At 68.3% G+C, this 24,301-nt stretch overlaps 6 protein-coding genes across 6 annotated transcripts in view; 2 read left to right on the top strand and 4 right to left on the bottom strand.

Annotated features, from left to right (window-relative positions):
* Positions 1-971, bottom strand: part of EMIHUDRAFT_450179 (hypothetical protein) — a gene marked incomplete at its 5' end in the record, with an annotated part of 2,562 nt that extends 1,591 nt beyond the window's left edge. The window contains one exon of the mRNA XM_005779541.1: positions 336-971. Coding sequence (XP_005779598.1) covers positions 336-971 — 636 coding nt within the window. The remainder of the gene's footprint in view (positions 1-335) is intronic.
* A 2,594-nt stretch (positions 972-3,565) lies between these two features.
* EMIHUDRAFT_205126 (hypothetical protein) lies at positions 3,566-4,308 on the top strand (the record flags this gene model as incomplete). Its single annotated transcript, XM_005779540.1, has 2 exons — positions 3,566-3,768; positions 4,092-4,308. Coding segments are annotated over 2 exons (420 nt in total), but the record flags the coding sequence as incomplete, so codon positions are not given.
* A 3,331-nt stretch (positions 4,309-7,639) lies between these two features.
* On the top strand, positions 7,640-13,520 carry EMIHUDRAFT_450178 (hypothetical protein; the record flags this gene model as incomplete). Its single annotated transcript, XM_005779539.1, has 11 exons — positions 7,640-8,113; positions 10,077-10,158; positions 10,647-10,698; positions 10,794-10,847; positions 11,352-11,436; positions 11,545-11,597; positions 11,985-12,134; positions 12,294-12,386; positions 12,616-12,811; positions 12,888-12,898; positions 13,151-13,520. Coding segments are annotated over 11 exons (1,620 nt in total), but the record flags the coding sequence as incomplete, so codon positions are not given.
* A 909-nt stretch (positions 13,521-14,429) lies between these two features.
* Positions 14,430-16,372, bottom strand: EMIHUDRAFT_205122 (hypothetical protein; the record flags this gene model as incomplete). The annotated part of the gene is made up of 6 exons (XM_005779538.1): positions 14,430-14,607; positions 14,786-15,183; positions 15,523-15,648; positions 15,738-15,840; positions 15,995-16,063; positions 16,350-16,372. 6 exons carry the CDS (start codon positions 16,370-16,372, stop codon positions 14,430-14,432), a joined length of 897 nt encoding a protein of 298 aa, XP_005779595.1.
* Positions 16,373-16,707: 335 nt separating this feature from the next.
* EMIHUDRAFT_205121 (hypothetical protein) lies at positions 16,708-18,366 on the bottom strand (the record flags this gene model as incomplete). Its single annotated transcript, XM_005779537.1, has 2 exons — positions 16,708-16,767; positions 17,056-18,366. The coding sequence occupies 2 exons, from the start codon at positions 18,364-18,366 to the stop codon at positions 16,708-16,710; spliced, it is 1,371 nt and encodes a 456-aa protein (XP_005779594.1).
* Positions 18,367-21,224: 2,858 nt separating this feature from the next.
* Positions 21,225-22,907, bottom strand: EMIHUDRAFT_205120 (hypothetical protein; the record flags this gene model as incomplete). Its single annotated transcript, XM_005779536.1, has 3 exons — positions 21,225-21,248; positions 21,675-21,900; positions 22,090-22,907. The coding sequence occupies 3 exons, from the start codon at positions 22,905-22,907 to the stop codon at positions 21,225-21,227; spliced, it is 1,068 nt and encodes a 355-aa protein (XP_005779593.1).
* Between the last annotated feature and the right edge of the window lie 1,394 nt (positions 22,908-24,301).

The raw sequence follows: 24,301 nt of genomic DNA, 5'->3' as shown, positions 1-24,301 counted from the left end.
GGGGGGGGGGGGTGGGGGGGGTCCAGGCGGGCGCAGGGCTGGCACCGCGGAGCAAGCGTGCGCATCTGGCCCGGTCGTGCCTCGGTCGTGCCTCGGTCGTGTCTCGGAGGTGTCTCGGAGGTGTCTCGGAGGTGTGTGTTTGGGAGGTGTCTCGGAGGTGTCTCGGAGGTGTCTCACACCCGCCAAAGACATACAGCGCGTTGGTCGCCTCGTGCACGGCGGTCGACGGGGCAGAGCGCGCGCCTAATCTCGGGCAATCTCGGGTAATCTCGGGTGATCTCGGTTGATCTCGACGGTGCAGAGCGCGCGCCTGGCGCCGTCCCCGCGACCCGCACCGGCGCCCACTCGGCGGAGTGCACGTCGAAGGCGAGCGTGTCGTTGAAGTAATTCCACCCGTCGCAGCCGCCAAACACAATCAGCCGGCTGCCATGCACCACTGCGGCGTGGCCGCCCCGTGGGGAGGGGGGGGAGCCGGAGGCGGCCTCGACGCGCCACTCGCCGCTGTCGAGGCCTACGTGTACCATACCTCCAGGGTATCGAACCCAGTCTGGGTTCAGTCCCGTGGGTGGTGCGGTAGCGAGCGGGCCGTAAGAGTGGAAGTCCGCGAGGTACCGCTTCGAGTCGTAGCCTCCGAACACGTACAGCCGGCCGCCGAGCAGGACGGCTGCATGCGCGTCTCGCGGCGTGGGGCGGCCGTCGCCATCGACTTCAGAGTCGACGGTCCACGAGCGCGTCTCGAGGGACAGGACGAGCAGGTCGTTGCGGTATGTCGTTCCGTTGTGGCCGCCAAAGATGTACACGCACGCACCTGAAACGACCGCCGAAGGAAAAACCCGCGAGCCGGGAGAGCCGCCCACAAAATCGACTGGCGTCCAGCGCGGGCCAAACTCGCCCGCGGGCTCGGCGCAGGAGGGGCCCGGGGCGGGCGCGTCCGCTGGCTCGAGCTCCTGCTCAATCAGCGAGGCTTGCATGATGGGCGGCGGCAGAGCGCACGGCCGCTCAGGCGGAGGAGGAGCGGCGCGAGAGGGAGGCCGACCAACACCGAGCAACACCTGCCCGCCCGGCGGAGGAGGAGCGGCGGAGGCCGACCAACACCGAGCGAGAGGGAGGCCGAGCCGGGCAACTTGCCGAGCCCGCCCTTCCCGATCGGCTGGGTTCGGGCTCCCTGCGGATAGGGGGAGCTTGTTGGGCATGGGCTTGCCTCCCGAAAACTGGCCCGAGGAACCTTGCTGAAAGCAAACGAAAAAGAATTTCGCCCGTGCCTCCGGCAAGGGGCCGACGACCCATGTCTGCTGTGTGATCTGTCGTACCCAAATATGCTAGTCTTTGTTACAAATCTCTACAGCAAAAAGAATTTCGCGCCTGCTCCCGCCGAGGAACCTTGCTCAAAGCAAACGAAAAAGAATTTCGGGGGCAAACGACGAGCGCTCCCATGCCCGGCCGACCAAAAGCTGGCTCGGCCGGCTCCCGGCGCGGACACGCTTCAACGGCGGCTGCTGCGCCGCTCGCGCTGCCGAAAAAGATCCAAGCCGCGGCGGCGGCCGGCAAGGCGGGCGTGGTGCAGACGTGGCTCGCCGGGGACGGGCGGGCTGACGCAACGTGCGTGCGTGGCGGTGTGAGTGGCTGGACGCTCCTGCTGATCGCCGTCGCCCACGGTCACAAGCAGCTGGTCGAGGTTCTGCTGAAGCGGGGCGCGAAGCTGGACGCGCAAAACAGCGTCGGCCTCACGGCACTGATGGCCGCCGCCAACCAAGGCCACGTGCAGGTGGCCGAGATGCTGCTGCGGCACGGCGCGGAGATCAACCATCAGGACAGCGGCGATTGCACTGCGCTAATGTGGGCCGCCACCCAAGGCCACGAGCGGGTGGTCGACTTGCTTCTGCGGCACGGGGCGGAGGTCGACCTGCAGGACGGCGGTGGCCACACTGCGCTCGCGCGCGCCGCCTATCGCGACCACCCTGCCGTCGTGCTCCGCCTGCTTCGGGCGGGCGCAGACGCGGCGCTGCGTTCTGACGGCGGCAAGTCTGCGCTGCAGCTGGCCAAGGAGAATGGCCACGCCGAGTGCGTCGAGGCAATCAGGCAGCACGTCAAGGAGGTGGCCAAGGCGGGGCGGCGCGAGGCGGCGGCGGGCGGCGCGGGCGGCGCTTCCTCGGGCACGGCAGCGGCAGCGGTGGACGCGCCGCTGCTCGGCCAGCGAGTCGTGCTCGGCGGGCTCTCTGCCCGCCCCGAGCTGAACGGGCGGCGGGGCGTGGCTCAGAGCTTTGAGGGCGGGCGGTACGCGGTGGCGCTCGAGGGTGGCGGCGAGAGCGTGCGGGTGCGGCCGGAGAGGCTGCGGCCAGTGGAGGCGGCGGAGCAGGCGTCGAGCGGTGTCGCGGCAGTCTCCGAAGCGGTTGTGCAAGCGGCTGAGCGAGGCGAGGAGGAGGCGGTGCTGGCGTGGCTCGAGGGCGGCGGGCGGGTCAACGCGACGTACGAGAGAGGCGAGGTGAGCGGCGTCTCGCTGCGAACGCTGCTGATGGGCGCCGCCAACTACGGCCAGGAGCGGCTGGTCGAGCTGCTGCTGCGGTACGGCGCGGAGCTCAACCTGCAGGACAGCGTCGGCATCACCGCGCTGATGTACGCCGCCCGCAGCGGCCACGAGCGGGTGGCCGAGCTGCTGATTTGTCACGGCGCGGAGATCAACAAGCAGGACAGCGCCGGCGGCACCGCGCTGATGTACGCCGGTAACGAGCGGGTGGTCGACTTGCTGGTCCAGCGCGGCGCGGAGATCAACCTGCAGGACAGCGACGGCGATACCGCACTGATGAACGCCGCCTTCCAAGGCCACGAGCGGGTGGTCGAGCTGCTGATTCGGCACGGCGCGGAGATCGATCTGCAGAACAGCGAAGGCTGCACCGCGCTGATGCTCGCCGTCTTGCAGGGCCACGAGCGGGTGGTCGACTTGCTGCTGCAGCACGGCGCGGAGATCAACCTGCAGGACAGCAACGGCCGCACCGCGCTGATGCGCGCCGCCTCCTACGGCCACGAGCAGGTGGCCAAGCTGCTGCTGCAGCACGGGGCGGATATCAACTTGCAGAGCAGCAAGGGTGGCACCGCGCTGATGGGCGCCGCCTCCTACGGCCACGAGCGGGTTGTCGAGCTGCTGCTTCAGCGCGGCGCGGAGGTCGACCTGCAGAGCAGCGACGGCTGCACCGCGCTGATGCTCGCCGCCGGCCACGGCCACGAGCGGCTGGTCGACCTGTTGCTGCAGCACGGCGCGGACATCAACCTGCAGAACAGCGACGGCGGCACCGCGCTGTTGATCGCCGCCTACTCCAGCCGGCCCGCCGTCGTGCTCCGCTTGCTGCGGGCGGGCGCGGATACGACAGCGCGCACTGCGAGCGGCAAGACAGCGCTGCAGTACGCCAAGGAGGCGGGCCACACCGAGTGCGTGCGCGCCCTCGAGGAGCATGCGGCGGCCGAGAAGGCGGCCGAGAAGGCGGCGAAGGAGGCGGCGTGGGCTGCGGGGGCGGCGGAGAGGGCGGCGGAGCGGGCGGCGGCGGAGGCGGAGGCGGCGCGGCACGCCGAGGAGCTGCTGGCGGAGGTCGAGGCGGAGAAGCGCGGCAAGGGCAAGAAGGGCAAGAAGAAGAAGAAGGCCGGCGGGAGCGGCGGCGCTGGGCCGTCGCAGGAGTCCGAGGCGCCGGCAGAGGAGGCAGCCGCAGCCAAGCCCGCGAAGCTGGACAGGGAGGGGTTGATCAGGCTTCTCGAGACGCTCCACGAGGAGCGGATTCGGTACGGCATCACGGCGGAGACGTCGGTCGCGGGGCTGGCGGAGGCGTTGGGAGAGGAGGCCGCGGCGGCAGGCGAAGCGAGCGAGGAGACAGCGGGGGAGACAGGGGAGGCGGCAGCGGAGGCGGCAGCGGAGGCGGCAGCGGAGGCGGCAGCGGAGGCGGCAGCGGAGGCGGCAGCGGAGGCGCGCCGAGAGGCTGAGGCTGAGGCAGCCGAGGCTGTGGAGGAGGAGGAGGAGGCCGCGGCGGCGGAGGAGGCGGCGGCCGAGGCGGCAGTTGCAGCGGTAGCGGTGGCCGCGGCGGCGGCAGAGGCGGCGCTCGCCGCAGCCAAGGCGAGGCGCGTCTCGGCGGCCGCTGCGAGGGCGAAGGCGCGGGAGGCAGCCTAGCCCGCGAAGACCAAGAGGTCTGTTGCGTGCTGGCGCGCACTGGCAATGGCCAATGCCAATGGCGGGAAGGGTATGGAAGCTTGTTCTGCGTGCTGGCAATACCAATGCGCAACTGCACGGGGGGAAGATACTGCTACTGGGGCTCTGGTCTATGGTGAAGGCGAAGGGTCGTGCGTGTGTCTCTCTCGGCACTCGGGGAGAGGCTTTCCGGGGGTCTGGGCGCCGGAGGGGGGGGGGGGATACGGACTGCGGTGTGCGCGCACCGCACAGAACACAGACACTGTCGACACTCACTCTGTCTCTGAGTTACTGACATAGCTTTTGTGAGACAGAGTCAGAGACAGTTTTGACGACGAAAACTACTTTTATTCGGCAAACACCACATGAAAAATCGGTAACCCACACACAAACCAGCCTCCGCGCTCCGGCGCGGGCGGGGCCCCCCGCTACCGTCCAAACCCGAGTACACAGCGCTCTCCGAGAGCGCTGCGCAGACGGGTTACTATATCTAGATAGACGCTCAAGTGACAAGTCACACTCGGGCTCGAGCACACGGGTGCCATCACTGCCATCTGCACAAGGCATTACTCTCACGACACATGGGGACCGGGTGGAGCGGCGGCGGCGGCGGCACGCGCGCGCGACGCTGCGCACCGCTCCACAGCAACGGTAGCCGCACGCCGCCGCAAGAGGACGGCACGCCGCCACCACACAGGGATTTAATCATTACCTTAAGGTACGTCCCTACAGTCGATGCACCGTGCAAAAAGGGCCTAAGATATGCTCCTTGCGCACCAGTTACTTGCGCTTGGGCGCAGCGCGATCGCGTTCCTGCTAAAGGTCGAAACCGGGTTCAACAGAGCGCAACGGTCGCGAGCCGCTGCGATCGCAAGCACCATCAAATCGACGAGGAGGGCCCGGGTGCTGCTGGCCCTGTCGTAGCGGCTGGCGTGGAAGTGAGACACGAGTCGCTGCTCCACCAGTGGAAGCTGGTGGTCGGACGCGACATAAACCTCTTTGAGACTACAATGACTCAGGGAGTCCCGCACAAAGGTCGGCGTCAGATTGCAGATTGGCGTCAGAGACCGGTTGTAGTGCAGTCGGCGCTCACAACTCCCTTCCAAATTTCGCACGTGCACCGCCGCCGTTACGGTGCAGAACGGCGCAAGTTCCTTTCGAAGATCCCCTTTCGGGTGCTTCAGCAAAAGTGCCAAGGCGTCGTCGAAGACGCTGCGGTTGACCGCATGCAGCAAGGGATGCCGACGGTGGAAGCTCACCTCGGCAGTGATATTGGTAGTGGAGGGGCAGTGATTGGAAATGCAAAACGAGCGCCTGCTCTCCGCCAAATCAAAGTGATCGACAAACGGCTTCAGGACGGACGGAATGCAGACTGGCGAGCCGGTCAATTTTGAAAGCACCATCATGGTGGCCATTTGCACCAAATTGTTGTTTGTGCGGCCAGCAGGAGAGAACGATAGAGCGTGCCCGTTGCATGACACCATGTACGAGATTGCCGCCCGCGCGCTGTCCACAGCTCTCAGTTGGCTCTCTTTCCTCTGTGGTTGAGCCTCTCTTTCTCCCTCTTCTCAGCTGTCTCTCTCTCTCAGTCTCTCTCGGTCTCTTCTGCTACGAATGGGGCGAATGGGGACGGCCTCGAGGACTTGTCGCTCGCCCCAATAATTCCCGGACGAGGGGTCTGCAACAGAGATAGGGTCGACTCCGCAGGGTCTGTGACAGGCCTCTCAGTTCACGCCGGAATCGTGAACCGTGAACCGTGAACCAACTAGCCCCCGCCCCGAGTCGTGAACCCCGAACCGTGAACCGACTAGCCCCCACCCCGAGTCCGTGAACCGTGATCCGTGAACCGACTCCTCCCGCGACACCCGCCGCGAACCGTGAACCGTGAACGAACCGAGTCTGGCGAACCGGCGGTGAACCGCCGGTTCGCGAACTGGATTCGCGAACTGGTTCGTGAACCGCCCCCACCAAGTTCGCGCGGCGGTTCGCGAACGGTTCGCGAGAACTGGTTCGTGAACCGCCCCACCAAGTTCGCGCGGTTATCAACTAATTCGAACCGCGAACGACTGCGAATCAAACTCGATGGAGACCTACTTGCCGGGGGCGCATAGTCCTTCTCGTGCTTGCGCATGTACTCCAATGAAGGCGCGGTTCATGCGGAGAATCACCACCATCGAGTACTCCTCCGCGTTGAGACTGAGGCGGTGACGCGGTGCACCACCTGCTTGGCGCAGAAAGACTCGGCCATGAGGGCGCCGAAAGACTCGCCATCGCCGGGAGGAAGCCAAACCGTGGCTGCTTCTCAAGGTCGCGTAAATCCGTCCCATGTCCAGGTGAAGCTGGTCGATGAGGTCCTCTTGAGGATCGAAGTCGTACTTGTCGTTCTCCTGTGAACAAGCGCGATACGGATTCGAAAGTAAAATCCGTAAGTTATTCGGAGGAGCGTGGGCGGCAAAACTGTATGTTAGGGCTGAGGGGCGACAGACGGCCGGCGGGCAGAGGCACAGGTAGCCCACCATCTCGTCTTTTCCTTCGAATTTCTGGGTCTCGGTTCACGGGTGATTCGCGAACTGTGGTTCGCGAACTGTGTCGGTGTGTAAGAGGTGTGAAAGGAAGCTTGGTTCATGAACTAGTTCAGTGGTTTTCACCCTCGAACCGACCATGAACTCTGAACCGTGAACTCGAACCGAGGCAGGACATAAGGGCGAACCGCGAACCGTGAACGAACCAGGCGGGGCAGCGTCGGGCCGAACCGTGAACCGTGAACCGACTAGCACCCGCCCCGAGTCCGTGAACCGCGAACCGTGAACTAACCGTGAACCGCGAACTGGTTCATGAACTGGGTTCACGGTTCACCTCGTGAACTGAGAGGGCTGGTCTGTGATTTTGTCTGACTCGCGCCAAAACGCTCTACCTACCTATCTATTGCGGGCGCCGACCGCCAGGCTCCGTGCCCCACCTGCGTTCTTCCCAAGTTGGATCGTACTTTACGAAACGTGCGTCCTGCGTCCTCCGCCTCGTTTCACGGTGGCGCCATGTGTGTTCATGCGCGGGGGTGCTGGACCTCTTCTTCTCTCGTGACCGTTGAGCTCGGTATGTGAAGAAAGGCTACCGCCCGCTCGTACCTCGCGGGGCTATCGCTCAACCTGCCTATGCCGCCAGCCGCGCATGGTGCCGGGTGAATTCACGTTTTCCCATACGGCTCCATCTGAAAATCCGGGGCCAGGGTTCGGGCTCCTAGCCGGAAACCAAAACGCCCCACACCTACCTCCTATCCCTCGCCGCGCTTCGAAACGACGCGTCCTACCTTCCTGCCTGCGGAGCCCGAACCCAGCCAGCGTCGACCGGGTCAAGGTCGATTAAGTAAGTGTGCTGCCTGCCGCCGCCGCCACATACCGACAGGACTGCTAAACTGCCGCCGCCGCCACACACCGACAGGACTGCTTAACTGCTGCCGCCGCCTTACAGTGAATGCCGCCGCCAGCCGATTTGTGCGACAGTTGTGGCCGCTCGCTCGCAGCAGACGAGCCGCGGCAGCGCTGCAGCGACGAGCGATGCGACGAGCTGCGACGCTGCCGAGCTTGCGCCGGCGAGCGCTGCCCGAGGTGTGGCGGCGATGACTCGCTCTTTGTCGATGAGGCATCTCCGCTCGCGCTGCGCCGGCGCGTCTTTGCCGAGGCGTTTGCGACACAGGCCGGCGGCTCGGAGGCCGTCGACCCGCGGCTGCTGGTCGCGCGTGCCTTTGCTGCCTACGCCGGCCGGCCGCTGCTCGGCGAGCCGCGAGCCGACGGCAGTGTCCGGTGGTGGAGCTATGGCAGGTGCGGCGCTGCGGCGCGCGCACTCGGCGACGAGGTGAGGCGGCGGTGCGGCGGCGGTGGAGCAGCGGTCGTCATCTGCGCCTCCAACAGCGCCGGCTGGCTTCTTGCGGACTGGGCCTGTGCGCTGGTGGCTCGGCCTAGATGCGGATTCAGATCCACATCTCCCCGTATCTCCCCACATCACGAGGCCTAGATGCGGCGCACGGGCATCTCCTCGCATCTCCCCATCTCTCGAGGCCTAGATCAAGCGGTGTGCAGCTGTCTCCGTAGCCCACGTGTTCCGCCGCCGCGGGCTCCGAACACACGGCACGAGACCGTACTCTCGCCCTGACCTTGACCCTTCGTGACGCAGGCTGCGCTGCCTTCGATCGCGGCAGACGCGTCCGCCGCCCCTGCGGACGCGCTGGCGGCGGCGCGCGAGGCGGCGGCGGTGCGCGCGCGCACGGTGGCGGTGGCGGTGGTGGATGAGGCGCACGCCGGCGACTGGAGGCGGCTCGGGGATAGAGTTGGTAGAAAGACTAGAGGGGTGAAGACACCATCTGTGCCAGCGACCGGACACCAGCGCGGGAAGGGTGGGGCGCTAGGCGAGCCGGAGAGGCGGCCACACGGGAGCGACACACAGACCACATAGACACAAGACTCTCTGTCGGCACTGTCTGTCGGCACAGTGCTGCCGCGCGTCCTGGCGCACCAGGCGGCTGCTGGGCGACGGGTGCGTCCTCACAGCGCAGGAGGTGCGAAAGAGGCTGCTTGCAGGGGGGCGGAGGGGCGAGGGAGGCGGCGAGGGCGGCGGCGAGGGAGGCGGCGAGGGAGGCGGCGAGGGCGGCGGCGAGGCGGTGGGCGGCGGGCGGATCGCCGCGACACCAGACGCCGCCACAGCAGAAGAGCGGCTCGTCACGTGCCTCTTCTCCTTCGGCTCCACTGGCGCGCGCAAGCCTCTCTGGTTCGATGCGCGTCGGTGCGCGGAGCTACGCGCCACCAGACACCTCCCAGACACCTCCTAGACACCTCCCAGACACCTCCTAGACACTTCCTAGACCCCTCCCAGACGCCTCCCAGACGCCTCCCAGACACTTCACGGGCGCGCGCGGACGGTAGGTGGGCCGAGTGGAGCGAGCGCTGCCCGCCCGTCTCGAGGCGCGGAGGGGTGGCTAATGAGTGTGCATGAGGAAGTCTGAATTCTTATACCTGCCCGCCCGTCGGAAGGCGTGCGCGCGCCGCTCTCGCCCGCCGGTGCGCCTGCGCAGCTCGTCCGCCGCCTCTCGAGGAGGGATGAGGAGCAAGGGAGAGAGAGAGAGAGAGCGCTGAATAGGAGTGTCCGCGTCTCGTGCGGCGCGCTCTTTGCGCCTCTCTCCCACGGGCAGGCGCCGGACACGTCCAAGACTCTCCCGAGACACGCCCGAGACACGCCCGAGACACCTCCGAGACACCTCCGAGACATCTCAGCCTCTCGGTCCTCCCGCCCCTCATGCAGGCGCGGCGGGCGGCGTGGGGCGAGCTGCTTCACGGTTGGCGGCTGCCTCGAGATGACCCGAGATGACCCGAGATTTGGGCGTCTGGTAGGCGAGCTGCTCCACGGCGGGCGGCTCGGCCTCTGCAGTGGCCGGGGCGGGAGCGCCGCGGGAGGGCACGGGCTCCTCGAGCAGATCCGAGCCGTCGCACCGACACAGCTGGCCGCCGCGCCGCGCTTCTTCTCGCTGTACGAGCGCCGGTTCGCGTCGGAGCTCACCGCGGCCGAGGCGGCGGCGGCCGAGGCGGCGCACAAGGCGGAGGAGGCGGCGGCGCAGGCGGCGCAGGCGGCGGCGGCCGACGCGGCGGACGAGGCGGACGAGGCGGAGGCGGTGGAGGCGGCGGAGGAGGCGGCGGGGGGGGCAGCGGAGGAGGCGGAGGAGGAGGCGGCGGGGGGGGCGGCGGAGGAGGCGGAGTCGGCAGAGTCGGAGGCAGCGGCGGCGGCGGCGCGGGCGGCGGCGCGGGCGGCGGCGCGGACGGCGGTGCGGGCGGCGGCGCGGGCGGCGGCTCTTGCTGCGGTGCGGCGGCTGGGCGGGCCTCGGCTGCGGCTGGTGGCTGTCGGCGGCGCGGTGGTGCCGCAGGCGCAGCTGGCCTTCCTGCGCGAGGTGTTTGGCGGCGCCGGCTGTGCCGTGTCGAACGGGTGGCGGGATGAGCGGGGTGGCGGTACCAACAGCCGATGGCTGACTGACTGGTGAGGATTGGACTGCAATCGTCAGGTGCGGGATGAGCGAGATATGGGGAGATATGGGGAGATATGGGGAGATTGCAGGAGATTGCAATCCTTAGGTACGGGATGAGCGAGGTGCCATATCTCCCCACATCTCGCCACATCTCGCCACATCTCCCCATATCTCCCCGCAGGTACGGGATGAGCGAGGTGCCGGGCGGGATCGCGCGCGACGGCGTGCCCCTCCCCGCGGGGCTGCCTACCTTCGAGGAGCACCCCATTCAGCGGACGAGTCACGGACGCTAGGCGTGCCTCTCCCCGGGGTGGAGGTGAGGCTGCGGCCGCTGCCGGGCGCCGGGCCAGGCGCCGGCGAGATCCTTGTCAAGACTTCTCGCGGCGTCATCGTCGGCGGCGGCGGCGCGCCACGGCTCGACGCGGACATGTCGAGGACGCGTCCATGACATGTCCGAGACACGTCCCGCAGGCGCGGCGCGGCTCGACGCCGACGGCTGGTTCCGCACCGGCGACATCGGCCGGTGGGTCGAGGGGGCGGCGGGCGGCGGGAGGCGCGCTGGGGTGGTGGAGGGGTGGAGTGGAGGGGCAGCTCTTCACCGCTGCGCGGCGTGGACAGGCTGCTCGAGGTAGTTGATCGGCTCGGCTTCGCGGTCAAGCTGAGCAACGGCGAGTCTTGGTCGCGGCTCCTCTCGACTCACTTTGTCTCCTCTCGGCTCTCGGCTCACCTCGGCTCACCTCGGCTCCTCTCGGCTCCCCTCGGCTCCCCTCGGCTCCCCTCGGCTCCCCTCGGCTCCTCTCGGCTCCCCTCGGCTCCCCTCGGCTCCCCTCGGCTCCCCTCGGCTCCCCTCGGCTCCCCTGGCCTGATCTCGGCTCATCGGCTCCCCTGGCTCCTCTCAAAGGCGAGTTTTGGACGCCGCAGCGCGCAGAGGCCGCCTTCGAGGCTGGCTGCGCCTCCGTCGACCGGCGCGTGCGAGACCACTCAGAGACCACTCAGAGACCACTCCGAGACCCTTCCCAGACCCTTCCGATACCCTTCCGAGACCCTTCCGAGGCACCTCCGAGGCCCTCCGAGACTTTCAGAGCCACTTCTTCTAGACACGTGTCGCGGGTGCCTGCTCTTTGCTCGAGATTACCCGAGATTACCCGAGATTACCCGAGATGACGCGTGTCGCAGGTGCTTGCTCTTTGCTCGCGCGGGCGACGCGGCGGCGACTGCGGTGGTTCTGCTGAGGCGGGAGGCAGTCGCGACTCCCGCCGCAGTGCTGGGCGAGATGCGTGGCGCGGCGGCGGCGGCGCGGCTCGCGGCCTGACGAGCTGCTCCGGCTGCTTCCTCAACCACCTACCGCGACTTGACCACTGGTGACTAGGCGCGGCTGCAGGCCCACGAGCTGCCGTGTGCCGTGGCTATCGACCCCGGCCCGTGGGACGAGGCGAGATTGCCCGAGATTGCCCGAGATGGCCCGAGATTGCCTGAGATGGCCCGAGATGGCCCGAGATCGCCCGAGGTTGCCCGAGATCGCCCGAGATCGCCCGAGATCGCCCTCGGCTCATCTCCCGGCCCGTGGGGGGACGAGGCGAGCGGCTGCTGCTCGGCGCACGGAAAGGTGCGCCGCGAGGTGGTCGGGCGGCGGCACGGGCTGCTGCTCGGGGGTGGCGGCGCTGGCGGCGCAGGCGGCGGCGGCGGGGCGGGCGAGGGCGGCGGCGACGGGGTGGGCGAGGGCGGCGGTGATGGGGACGGCAGCGGAGACGGCGACGGCAGTCGCGAGGGCGGCGTCGCGCGGCTGCTTCGCTTCCTCGACGCCCCGAGCGACGCCGAGGCGGCGGCGCTGTTTCCCGCCGACCTCGCCGCGAGCAGCGGCTGGTTCGAGGCGCTGGGCGGCGACAGCGTGGCGGCGGTGGAGGTGGTGCACGCATGGGAGGAGCGGCGGGGCGGGCGTGCAGGCGAGACGTTCCAAAAGTTTCCTCCCCCCCCCCCCCCTCTCCGCCTCTCTGGACTCTCGCACCCCCTCCTCCACCTCCTCCCCCCCCCCCTCCGCTCCTCTCCAACTCCCCTTCCCCCTCTCCCCTTAGGGCGCGCCGCGCCGCGGCTGCACGCTGCTCTGCTCTTCTCCCTCAGCCCGTGGCAGCTGCGGCGCAAGACGCGGGCGCTCGAGGGCGGCACCGCAGGCGCTGCGGAGGGCGACGCCGCGGATCCGATGCCGCCGGCCGCGTGGGAGAGGGAGGCGGCGGAGCTAGCGGCGGCGGCGGCGGGGGGAGGGGGAGGGGCCGCCGATTGCACGCCCGCGGGCTGCGGGGCGGGCGGCTTCACGGCTTGCGAGGGCGTCGCGCTGGGCGGGGTGGCTGACGGCGCGTGCGTGCTCCTGACTGGCGCGTACCGGCACGCTGGTTTGTCTTCTGTCATCTCGGCGCATCTCGGCGCATCTCGGCGCATCTCGGAGCCTAGGCGCCACCGGCACGCTGGGTCCGCGCCTGCTCGCGTCGCTGCTCGCCGACGGCTGGCCGGTGGTTGCGGTGCTGCTGCGAGGCGAGGCTCGGCGCGTCGCCACCGCGGGAATCGGCAGTGACGACCGCGTGCGCCTCTTCCGCGCCGACCTCGCCACACCCGGCCTCGGCCTCGCCCCGGCCGACCGCGCGGTGCCCGGGCCCGCTCGACGAGCGCGCGGCTCCTCTCGGCTCCTCTCGGCCCATCTCGGCTCCTCTCGGAGGCTAGGCGCTCAGCCGGCCCGTCGCCCCTAGATGCGGTTCCACACCTCCCCGTACCTCCCCGTATCTCGAGGCCTGCTAGCGGGCTGTCTCCGGCTGTGTTGCAGCCGTGCTCACTGGACTCGCAGCCCGTGTACTCGTGCGATGCTCCAGCACACGGCGCGATACCGCCCTCCCCGCCCCGACTCTGCTGCGTTCGCGACGCTGGCTCGACGCGCGCGCGGTCACGTCCAGGACATGTCCAAGACATGTCCCGGACATGTCCCGCAGGCTAGACGTGCGCGCGGTCGTGCACAGCGCCGCCGCTCTCGACCTCGGCCGGCCGTACGCCGCGCTGCGCGCAGCCAATGTCGGCGCCACCGCGGCGCTGGTTGACCTCGTCAGCCGCGCCGGCCGGCCGCCCCCCCTCTTCCTCTTCGTCTCCACGCTGTCCGTCATTCCGGTGGCGTCCGCTGCCGCCGCCGCGGGCTGGCGGGCCGAGTCGGGCGAGGAGCTCGTGCCGCCGGCGTGCGCTGCGGCGCTCGAGACGGGCTACGCGCAGAGCAAGCTGCCCGCGGCGCGTGTGGACATGCCCGTGACACGTGTCCATGACATGTCCGAGACATGTCCCGTAGGCAAGCTGCTCGCGGAGCACTTGCTCGCGGCCGCCGCCTCGTGCGGCCGCATCCGACTCATCATCGCGCGCCTCGGCCTCCTCGGCCCCGCCGCAGCCGCCTCCACCAGCGCCACCGCCGCTTCCACCAGCGCCACCGCCGCCTCCGCTTCCCTCGCCGCTACCGCCGCCCCCGCTTCCACCGCCTCCACCGCCTCAGCCGCCTCCACCGCCAGCCCCTCCTCCACTCTCTCCGCCGCTTCATCCGCCACCGCCGCCGACTCCGCCGTCGCCGTTTCCTCCACCGCCTCCGCTGCAGACGCCTCCGCGCTGTCCACCGCCGCCGCCGCAGCCGACGGGCGGTCGCAGCTACGCGATTGGCTGTCGCTGCTGCTGTGCGCCGTGCGCGCGACGGGCGCCAGTCCCGCAGGCATCGCATCGGGAGGCAGGTCAGTCTCGGCTAATCTCGGGGCAATCTCGGGGCGATCTCGGGCGATCTCGGGTCGTCTCGGCCAACGGAATCGCCTCCGAGTCAGGTCCGTCGCCGTTCTGCCGGTGGACGTGGCGGCGGCGCGGCTCGCCGAGCTCGCCGCCGGGGGCGCCGCCGCGGGCTCGGCCGCCTCTGGGGCTGAGGCCACCGACGCGCCGGTGCGGGTGCGACACTTGGACGCCGCGGCGTTCGGCCTCGCGGCGCTGCCTCTCGCGGCGCTGCTCGACAAGGCGACTGGCGGCGCGGCGCGGGTCGAGATGCCGTACAGCTCGTGGCGACGCGCCGTCGCGGCGGCCGGCCCGCCCGCCTCCCTCGCGCTCGCGGCGCTGCCTCCGCCGGGGCGAGGCGGGGAGCTGCGCTTGCCCGCGGGGGCGCGCCGGCGGCTGCGCCAGATCACCGCACGCGAGCGCGCAGCGGCGGGCGGGGCTGCGACGGGAGAGGCGGCGGGCAAGGCGACCGGGTAGGGCTCAGCACGGCCAGAACCACGTGGTGCGTGACCTGCACAGCTCCTTGAGTATGTTTATGTGCGGCAAATAAGAGCCCGAGGCTCGCGTGAGGATGAAGCAGTCAAAGACAATGCGCGGTGAGAGAGTCGTCAGCCCGGCGGGAGTCACCACTGCGCTCCAACTCAAAAGAGAGTTGTCACTTGTCTCGGGCAAGGGCACGAGTGGCACCGCGTGAGCGTCCCGCCGGGAGGTAGCATTTAAGTGCGCGCGCGTGCCAATGGCCGCGCTCAGTGTGTATAGGAAACAGAGGATGTATATCATAAGGTGTAGTCGGATGGGAGAGTGCGTAGGCGAAGCTTGGCCGCCGTCGCCTCCACGCCTCCTCCTCCTCCTTCTCTGACTCCGAGGAGGGCGGGGGAAGCGGCTTCGGCGGCGAGGCAGGCCGCGCCGACTCCGGTGCGTCGGCGCGCTGAAGCGACTCCTCCCCATCGTCGACAAGGATGTCGGCGAGGAGCGAGAGTCCGGAGAACACCGATCCGGTCTTCGAGCCGCACGGGTCGAGGTTGCGCAGCATCTTCTCGTGGGTGTCGGCCTGATGAAAGAGGTAGGATGGCAGCTGCCGCCTCGTGTAGATGCCGACGTGCATGTCCTCGCTCTCGTCGTATGGTGCTGCGCGGCGCTCGACCATGCGGAAGACCACCTCGTCGTCCTCCCAGACCGCGGCGGTGATTTTTGAAGGCACTAGCGGCTGGAGGGACTGCCCGATGCACAACGACTGCGCTCAGATCGGCTGACTCGGGGTTGGCCAACATCTGGGCAGCAAGCAGGGCGCGCGCTCAGGGGGCGCTGCGCGGCTGCGCGTGCAGGGCAGGGGCGGCGGCGGGCGGGCGTCGGCGGGCGCGAGGCGCGCGGCAGGCGACACACGTGCGCTCGTGGGGCGGCGAGCGAGCGAGCGGCGCTGCGCGCAGAGAGTAGGGCGGCGGCGGTGGGGCAGAGCACGCGGCGGAGGAGGGGCGGCGCGCGGCGAGCCGCCGGGTGCGCGGCGGGCGCCGGGGGTGCGCGCCTCGGGCGCGCCCAGCGAGCACGAGCAGAGCAAGGGTGTGCGGCGCTCAACGGGTGTGGCGGTGCCGCGTCCTAATGCTGGGCGCTCCGCCTGGCGCGGCGCCGAGGGGCAGGCGGCGATAGACGGCTGCGCGCCTCCCCACGCCTCCGCTGCCGTCCAGAGCTGCCCCAGGCGTGCCTCCGAGCCACACGGGTCGGCTGCGGCAGCCGGAGGCGGCTCGCGCGACGCGCGGCGAGGGCAGAGCCCTCCCTCGGTCGGCTGCCGACAGCGCGAGCGGCGCCGATGTGAGACGGCCTCGTTCTCGACTTTTGCAGCGGCTCGGGCACGATCGCCGCCGCGGCGGCGTGGGAGGAGGCGACGACGCTCGACCTGGGCGGCAGCACCGCGCCGCTGCCGGTGGGTGACGCTGCCCGGGCTCTCCTCGCTGCATGCATGCGTGACCTATATACCCCGCTCCGCTTGGGTGCCCAGCCAATCGGGTGGTACAGCGCTGTGCATCACCTTGTGCGAGGCCCTCGTCTACGTCGGCGACGGCGGGAGGCACGCGGTCCTGGTGTACGAGTGCGCTCCGGCCTGCAGCAGCGCGCGGTACCTGCGGCAGATTGGGGGCGACGGCGGCGACGGCGGTGTGGCGTTCCGCGAGCCGATCAGCGTCGCCGTCGGGCGTGCTGGCGCGGGCGAGCGTGCGGCGGCGGAGCCTTTGCTCCACGTGGCCGACTGGGACCGGGTCTACGTGCTGACGCTGCAGGGGGCGCCGCTGCAGGTGATCCCCGTGGCGGGGAGCAGCACGCGGCGTGTCAACGGCATCTGCCTCGACGCCCGGCGGGTAGGGGTGTTGGGCGGGGGAGCGCGTCGATTGGGCGGCAGCGCGCACCTACATGGCCTGGCCAGCGTCGCGCATGAGAGCGAAAGCGAGGGCTGCAGAGGCGCTTCAAGCGAGGGTGGCCTCTTCACGGGCCTCTTCACGGGGGGGGGGGAGTCTTCGAACCGATGCTAACAAGAGAGATTCCACCCACCCATGAAGCGCTTGAATACCCCCCTTGGCGGTGCTGCGCAAGAGATCCTCGTGAATTCTTAAAATACACGTCTCTCACAGTAACTTGCGGTTGTGAACAGGGTCGTTTGGTTATATCCGCATGTTACAATCGCGAGGACGCAATACATGGCACACATTGCGGAATTCGCACTCTACCCCTCTCCGTGAAACTAAGAAGGGGATATGGGAGGAGGGTGGGATCAGAGAATCGAGGCCACTGGCCTCTGCTCCCGCCTGGGATCGCCCATTGCGACCCAGAGCTAAGAGAGACATCGCGAAAACCGCGCCAATAAGTTGCTGCCGATAAGTTCGCCCGACGGCGGCGCGGCGTGCAATAATTGCAAATAGGAAACCGCGCCAGACCGGCGGCGCCGAAGTGGAACGGCGCCTCGCACGGCGGACACCAGCAATATTAATAATTGACTTGAGCCGCCATGGTAGGACGCCGCCCTGAATGATGACGGCAAAGCAACCCGAATAATAAAAGCCATTGCTCCCTCAGTGTAAACGACTGTGAATACCGAACTCCCCCATTCACACCTAGTCACCGTGGCCCAACTGGGGTCAAGCCTGCAGTAACTTGCGGTTGTGAACAGGGTCGTTTGGTTATATCCGCATGTTACAATCGCGAGGACGCAATACATGGCACACATTGCGGAATTCGCACTCCCAAAGCTGAGGCAAAACCCAAACTGGAAAGCGAAGCCGACGAAGAGCGCGAGCACGAAGGCGGAAGAGATGTGCCTCGGTGACTCGGAAAAAGAAATACAAGCGGGGCGGTCAAGAATCCTGGCGCAGAGCACGACTGCCTCCATCTGGCAGATGCGTCCGGCGGAGATGGCCTGGACGATATCGCCCTTGGAGGTATCGGCAGTGATGGAGAAGGGCGTGCCCGCGGCTGGGCGGCGGCGCATCGCCACAAGGGCCTGAAGGGCGTTCGTCCCAAAGATGCGCAGGTAGCGCGGCCGGATGAGGGTGGCAAGAGTGACGGTACTCACGACTCCGACGCCTGCCATCGCCGACGCGTTGGTCGCGACAATGGTGATGGTCGGGCACCGTTGATCTGTGTCGTAGGTGCAGGATGCGATCGAGCTGCCACACGAAGGGCAAACAGCGCCGACTCCCCCGAGCCCCCCGAGGACTAGTAGCGGGATCATGACAAGGCCGTACTGGTAAACGGCGACGGAAAGCGTGCAAAGCAGGCCACCGCGGGCTCGGAGATAGGCGTGGAGGAGGGAGACCGACTCTTCTGAAGGCTCGTCAGCATGAGCACCGCCTCCACGGACTCGGCGGAGCAGGGAATCGATCCGGGTCTCAAGCACGTACGTCTTGATGTACGTGTCCATGAAGTAGCCAACGTGCCGCCCCATGGAGCGCATGGCGAGGTAGATGGCGGAGAAGGTGAGGAGCACACCTGCATAAGGACCCATCGCCGCGTAGTCCCGGAACGGCTCGGCAATCGCCGCCGCCCCGTGGCGGAACAAGGGGTACCCTCCACTGAGGAGGAGGAGGACGCGGACAGGGGTGTAGTCACAGAGTGCGCGAACCTGATAGCCGACACAGTAGACGAAGACGGCCATCCTGAGGAAGAAGAGGAGCTCAGGTCCCCCGTCACCGCTTGTCACCAGCTCAATCAGGGTGGTACCCAGCAGGTAGAGGAGGACTGCCCCAGCCCCGGCACGGTAGACCCGGCTAGTGAGAAGGGCTGCAAGACCGTCATAAGCGAGGCCCACGGCGATCGACCAGAGGAATAACGTGAACTCGATCGTAGTGTAGGCCCAGCCCATCAGAGAATCGAGGCCACTGGCCTCTGCTCCCGCCTGGGATCGCCCATTGCGACCCAGAGCTAAGAGAGACATCGCGAAAACCGCGCCAATAAGTTGCTGCCGATAAGTTCGCCCGACGGCGGCGCGGCGTGCAATAATTGCAAATAGGAAACCGCGCCAGACCGGCGGCGCCGAAGTGGAACGGCGCCTCGCACGGCGGACACCAGCAATATTAATAATTGACTTGAGCCGCCATGGTAGGACGCCGCCCTGAATGATGACGGCAAAGCAACCCGAATAATAAAAGCCATTGCTCCCTCAGTGTAAACGACTGTGAATACCGAACTCCCCCATTCACACCTAGTCACCGTGGCCCAACTGGGGTCAAGCCTGCAGCACATTCGTAGAAACACCCGTTCTCCGCGCGCTTCTTCCTCCCTCCCACCCTCCCACCCATGCCCGGCCGAACCGGCGCTGGCAAAGGGCGCGGACACGCTTCAACGGCGGCTGCTGCGCCGCTCGCGCTGCCGAAAAAGATCCAAGCCGCGGCGGCGGCCGGCAAGGCGGGCGTGGTGCAGACGTGGCTCGCCGGGGATGGGCGGGTTGATGCGACGTGCGTGCGTGGCGGTGTGAGTGGCTGTACGCTCCTGCTGATCGCCGCCGCCCACGGTCACAAGCAGCTGGTAGAGGTTCTGCTGAAGCGGGGCGCGAAGCCGAACGCGCAAAACAGCATCGGCAATACGGCGCTGATGGCCGCCGCCGTCAACGGCCGCGCGCAGGTGGTCGAGACGCTGCTGCAGCACGGCGTGGAGATCAACCTTCAAGCTACGGCGCTGATGGCCGCCGCCAACGAAGGCCACGTGAAAATGGCCGAGACGCTGCTGATGCACGGCGCGGAGATCATTCCGAGCAGCCGCGATTGCACTGCGCTAATGTTGGCCGCCAACCAAGGCCACGAGCGGGTGGTCGACTTGCTTCTGCGGCACGGGGCGGAGGTCGACTTGCAGGACAGCGCCGGCTACACTGCGCTCACAGCCGCCGCCTTCTACGACCGCCCTATCGTCGTCCTCCAGCTTCTGCGGGCGGGCGCAGACATGGCGCTGCGCACTGCGGACGGCCACACAGCGCTGCAGATCACCAAGGCGAGGGGCCACACCGAGTGCGTCGCGGCTGTCAAGACGTTTCTCGGCGAGGTGGCGGCGGAGAGGCGCGACGCGGCGGCGGTCGAGGCGGGCGGCGCGGGGGCAGGCAGCGCTTCGGGCGGCGAGGGTGGCAGCAGCGAGCCTGTTCCCAATGAGATCGGCGAGGCGGGCGCCGCAGGGTCGGACGGCGATGCCGCCTCGAGCAAGGGGGCAGCGGCGGCACCAACTGCCGCGTCCTCTTCTGGCGGCGTGGAGAGCGGAACGGGCGAGGACGCCGTCCCCGAGGGGATCGTGGAAGCGGATGTGCAAGGCGACGAGGCGGTGGTGCTGGCGTGGCTCGACGGCGGCGGGCTGGTGGACGCGACTTTCACTCATGACGGTGTGAGCGGCAATACGCTGCTGATGTACGCCGCCCTCTACGGCCACGAGCGGCTGGCCGCGATGCTGCTGCAGCGTGGCGCTTCGGTCCACCTTCAGGACAGCGAAGGCGGCACCGCGCTGCTGTATGCCGCCCAGAAAGGCTACGAGCGGGTGGCCGAGCTGCTGCTGCAGCACGGGGCGGAGATCAACCTGCAGAACAGTGGCGGCCTCACCGCGCTGATGCTCGCCGCCCTCTTCGACCGCCCCGCCGTCGTGCGGCGCTTGCTGCGGGCGGGCGCCGACACGAAGCTGCGCACGGCGGCTGGACACACAGCGCTGCAGATTGCCAAGGAGAAGGGCCACACCGAGTGCGTGCGCGCCCTCGAGGAGCATGCGGCGGCCCAGAGGGCGGCAGAGAAGGCGGCGAAGGAGGCGGTGTGGGCTGCGGGGGCCGCGGAGAGGGCAGCGGAGCGGGCGGCGGCGGAGGCGGAGGCGGCGCGGCACGCCGAGGAGCTGCTGGCGGAGGTCGAGGCGGAGACGCGCGTAAAGGGCAAGAAGGGCAAGAAGAAGAAGAAGGGCGGCGGGAGCGGCGGCGCTGGGCCGTCGCAGGAGTCCGAGGCGCCGGCAGAGGAGGCAGCTGCAGCCAAGCCCGCGAAGCTGGACAGGGAGGGGCTGATCAGGCTTCTCGAGACGCTCCACGAGGAGCGGATTCGGTACGGCATCACGGCGGAGACGTCGGTCGAGGGGCTGGCGGAGGCGTTGGGAGAGGAGGCCGAGGCGGCAGGCGAAGCGAGCGAGGAGGAGACGGCAGAGGCGGGTGAGGAGGCAGCTTTGGTGGCAGCGGAGGCGCGCCGGGAGGCGGAAGCCGAGGCCGACGCTCTGGCAGCAGCAGAGGAGGAGGCGGCCGCGGCGGAGGAGGAGGCGGCCGTTGCGACGGCGCAGGCGGCAGCAGCGGCAGGTGCAGCAGCGGCAGCAGCGGCGGCGGCAGAGGCAGCAGCGGAGGCAGCCGAGGCGGCGGTCGCTTCCGCCAAGGCGAGGCGCGCGTCAGCGGCCGCCGCGAAGGCCAAGGCGGAGGCGGCCTAGCCGCGCCCAAAAAAGACCCAGGGCCCAGTGGCGACCGGGGAGGGGGGGGGGGGGGGGGCGAGGGAGGGATCTCTGCGCGGGTCGACTGATTCGTTTCACGTTTGTGACTCAGAGCTCGGCCTCGGGGCGTGTGCAGCGCGGCAGTGTGTCGCTGTCTGTCTGCACGACGTGCTGTTTCTGTGGAGACACTGGAGTGTGGAGAGAAAAAGGCGCGCTGCTGGACCAAAGTGCTGCTGCGGACGCGGGTCATACTACGAGTAACGTAAACACGAGACGAGCGGGCGCTCAGTACAATACAAGATCGTTCTCTGGTCGACCACTTCCGCTGCTGGCTTCGGTGCCTTGTGAGATCGCGCACTCAGTCACTCACTCTTCGTCCAAGTCGATGACCTCGGCAGAGCTCGGCGCTCGCCCGGCGGCTGCTCCGCCCGCCCCCGCCCTCCTCCCCGCCGCCGGCGCGGTGCCTTCCTCCCGCTGCCCCGCCGGCTGATCCTCGTCGCTGCTCAGCTCGATCGGGTCCGTCGCCGACGCCGCCGCCCCTCCGCCGCCCCGCCCCAAACCGGCGGGCGAGGCTCTGGCGCGCGCAGCCGATGCCGGCGCCGGCGCCGCCAGCGCGGGGCGCTTGCGGCCGCTGGGAGCGGCTCCCGCCGACGCAGCCGCAGCCCTCGCCGTCGGCTGCAGCTGCGTCGGCGGCAGCGCCACCCTTGCCGCCGCCGCAGATGCCGCAGATGCGCAGGCTCGCGCGGCGGCGGCGGCGGCGGCGGCGGACGCCGCCGTCCCGAGCCCCGGCCGCAAGCTTGCGTTTGCGGCGGTCACCTCGACGAGGTCCTCGCCGGGCGCGAGGGCCGAGGAGGCGCCCCCGTGGCTCATGACAGGGCGCACCCGGCGGAAGATGTGCTGCCGCGGGTGGGTGCGACCATCGTGCAGCTGCAGCCTGCGGCTGCCTCCACCCGCCCACGCGACGCACTTGACGCACAGCTCCACTGGCACCTCGCACTGCACGCACTGCAGCCGCGGGCCCACGACGGGATCGTCGCAGCCGCTGCAGCGCACCGCGACGCCCGGCCGCACCTGGTGCTCCTCTCTCGCGTCGCGCCTCAGCCGCCGCTCGCGCAGTGCGCCGCCCTCCCCTTCGCCGCCGCCCTCCCCTCCGCCGCCGCCCCCGGCGGCTCCTCCGCCGCCGTCCTCCTCCGCCGCGTAGTCTGCGGCGCCGCGCAGGTCGGCCTCGTACTTGAGCGCAGAGTTGGGCTGGCCCTCACACCAGACAAACGGCTTGCCGCAGCCCCGCTGCTGGTTGCCGCCGTGCGCGTCGCTGCCGCAGACGAGCATGTCGCACCCCTCCATCTTTTCGACGACGCGGCGGCAGTGCGGGCAGCGCTTGCAGTGCGCCTGCTTCCACAGCTCCATCCTGCGCAGCTCGTCGAAGCGAGAGAGCGCGTCGCGCGTCGCGTCGTCGAGCGAGCCCTTGGCCTGCGCGTGCGCCGCAAGCGCCGGGCTCCACCGCTCTCCGTCGAGCCGCACCGCTGCCTGCAGGAAGGGGGCGAGCTCGTCCTGCAGGAAGCGGACCCAGCGCGCGCTCAGCCGGAGCGCCTCGGCGCACGTCGACCGCACGTGGAAGGGCTGGCGGCAGGCGCTGCAGAAGACGGCGCCGCATGCGCGCCTGGAGCACTCGAGGCGCTGCGGCCGGTCCGAGTGCGGCACGGGAGGGACGTACCACTCCTCGCAGCCCTTGCCGATGCACTGGACCGCGCCTCGCCGCGCGCGCTCGGCGCCCAGGTAGACTTCGTCGAGCTTGGATGCGAAGGTCTCGCGCTGGCTCGGAGGCAGCTGAGCGGCGTCGAGCGCCGTCAATGCCCTACGCTTGCTCACCGCGCCGCATTTCTGGTCCTTGAATGGACACGCTGGCACGAGGCCCTCGCCGAGAGACGACTCGCAACACCGCCAGCAGCACTCGGCGCACAAGCCGTGGGCGGACGACGCGCAGAGCGGAGAGAGCGGCGCGGTGTCAAAGCAGGAGGCGCACTCCTGGGTGGAGGAACCGGCGGCCATGGCGCGGGCGAGGTTTCGGTGCTTCGAAGCTTGCGGCGGCAATTTCCACCGGCACCACGGCGAGGTTTCGGTGCTTGGAAGCCTGGGCGAGCGCGGATGCGTGATGGCGTGAACCGCAAGGTGAAGTTGTTTTTTTTCTTTCTCGTCCTCAATCGATTGCACTCGCTCACGCGCTCTAGACTAGAGTGTCGGTGTCCTAAGCTACCTACCCCCACCACAGGAGCAGTCAACGACTATGTGTGTGTGTGTGTGTGTGTGTGTGTGTGTGTGTGTGTGTGTGTGTGTGTGTGTGTGTGTGTGTGTGTGTGTGTGTGTGTGTGTGTGTGTGTGTGTGTGTGTGTGTGTGTGTGTGTGTGTGTGTGTGTGTGTGTGTGTGTGTGTGTGTGTGTGTGTGTGTGTGTGTGTCGCGCGCGCGCGCCTTCACACTCACTCACACGCTAACAAAGAAACAAAATCAACTCTCCCTCTCCAATGAGGGTAGCGAGTCTTCTTTTTCGCGTGAGCTTGCACAAATGCTGCTGGGTGAACAGGCGCCCTAGCCGCCCTGTATTCTTCTCTCGCTCCTCTGCCCATGCCTGGTCTTGTCGTTGTTTCGTACCCATGTCTGGATGGCGATCGATGCTGCCTTCCTTGCTACTGCATCCCTCGTCACATCTCCGGCGAGCCGCGCTCTCTCTTTCTTTCAAGACCCCTAGCTTCGCTCGGCGTGGGGCATGCTCGTCTCGAGATGGAGCCGACTGCACACCTCAGTTACAGTAACCCAAAACAACCTGACGTGGCGGCGGCGGCGAACATCGGCGACGGGCATGTGCGCTCGTTGGCGATTTGAAACTTACGAGTTCGCTCAAGTGCAAGGGTGGCGATCGGCTCGGCTGGAAGGGGGCTTTTGTCGCCTTCGTCAACACCGAGCGGGAGCTGCTCGACTTAGTGATAGGGCATGCTGCATGGTCACGGCCAGGGGGGAGGCGGAGGCGGAGGCGGCAGAAGAGGAGGAGGAGGAGAGTGAGGGGGAAACGGAGGCTCCAGTGACGGCCCCCTACAAGGGCGGCGACTACGGTTCGCGCGGGAGAAGAATTGCGACCTGCGCTTGCTTGACTTCGAGACTTTCGGCGGGAACAGCGTCCGCGCTCTTCTTCGGCAGGCGGCGAACCAGCCGAGTAACAAACTGTCGCACGCTCAGCACCTGCTCTGGGGGGAGGCGGGGCCCCTAGGGGGTACCCATGCGGGGGGGAGATGGGGTCCCATGGCCCGCCGCCGATTTTTCGATTTTTTTTATTTTTTGCGCGATTTTCTACTTGTTTTCATGAGAATTTCGCGTATTGCGACCATGCTATCACGCCTTGCGACAGCCTGTCGGCGCTGCTGACCGTGCCCTGCTGCACAATTGACCACCT

The sequence above is a fragment of the Emiliania huxleyi genome (assembly GCF_000372725.1).
Source record: "Emiliania huxleyi CCMP1516 unplaced genomic scaffold EMIHUscaffold_23, whole genome shotgun sequence".
Taxonomy (NCBI): Eukaryota; Haptophyta; order Isochrysidales; family Noelaerhabdaceae; genus Emiliania; species Emiliania huxleyi.
Note: the sequence above shows the minus strand (reverse complement) of the source record. Positions and strands in the feature narration are given on the sequence as shown.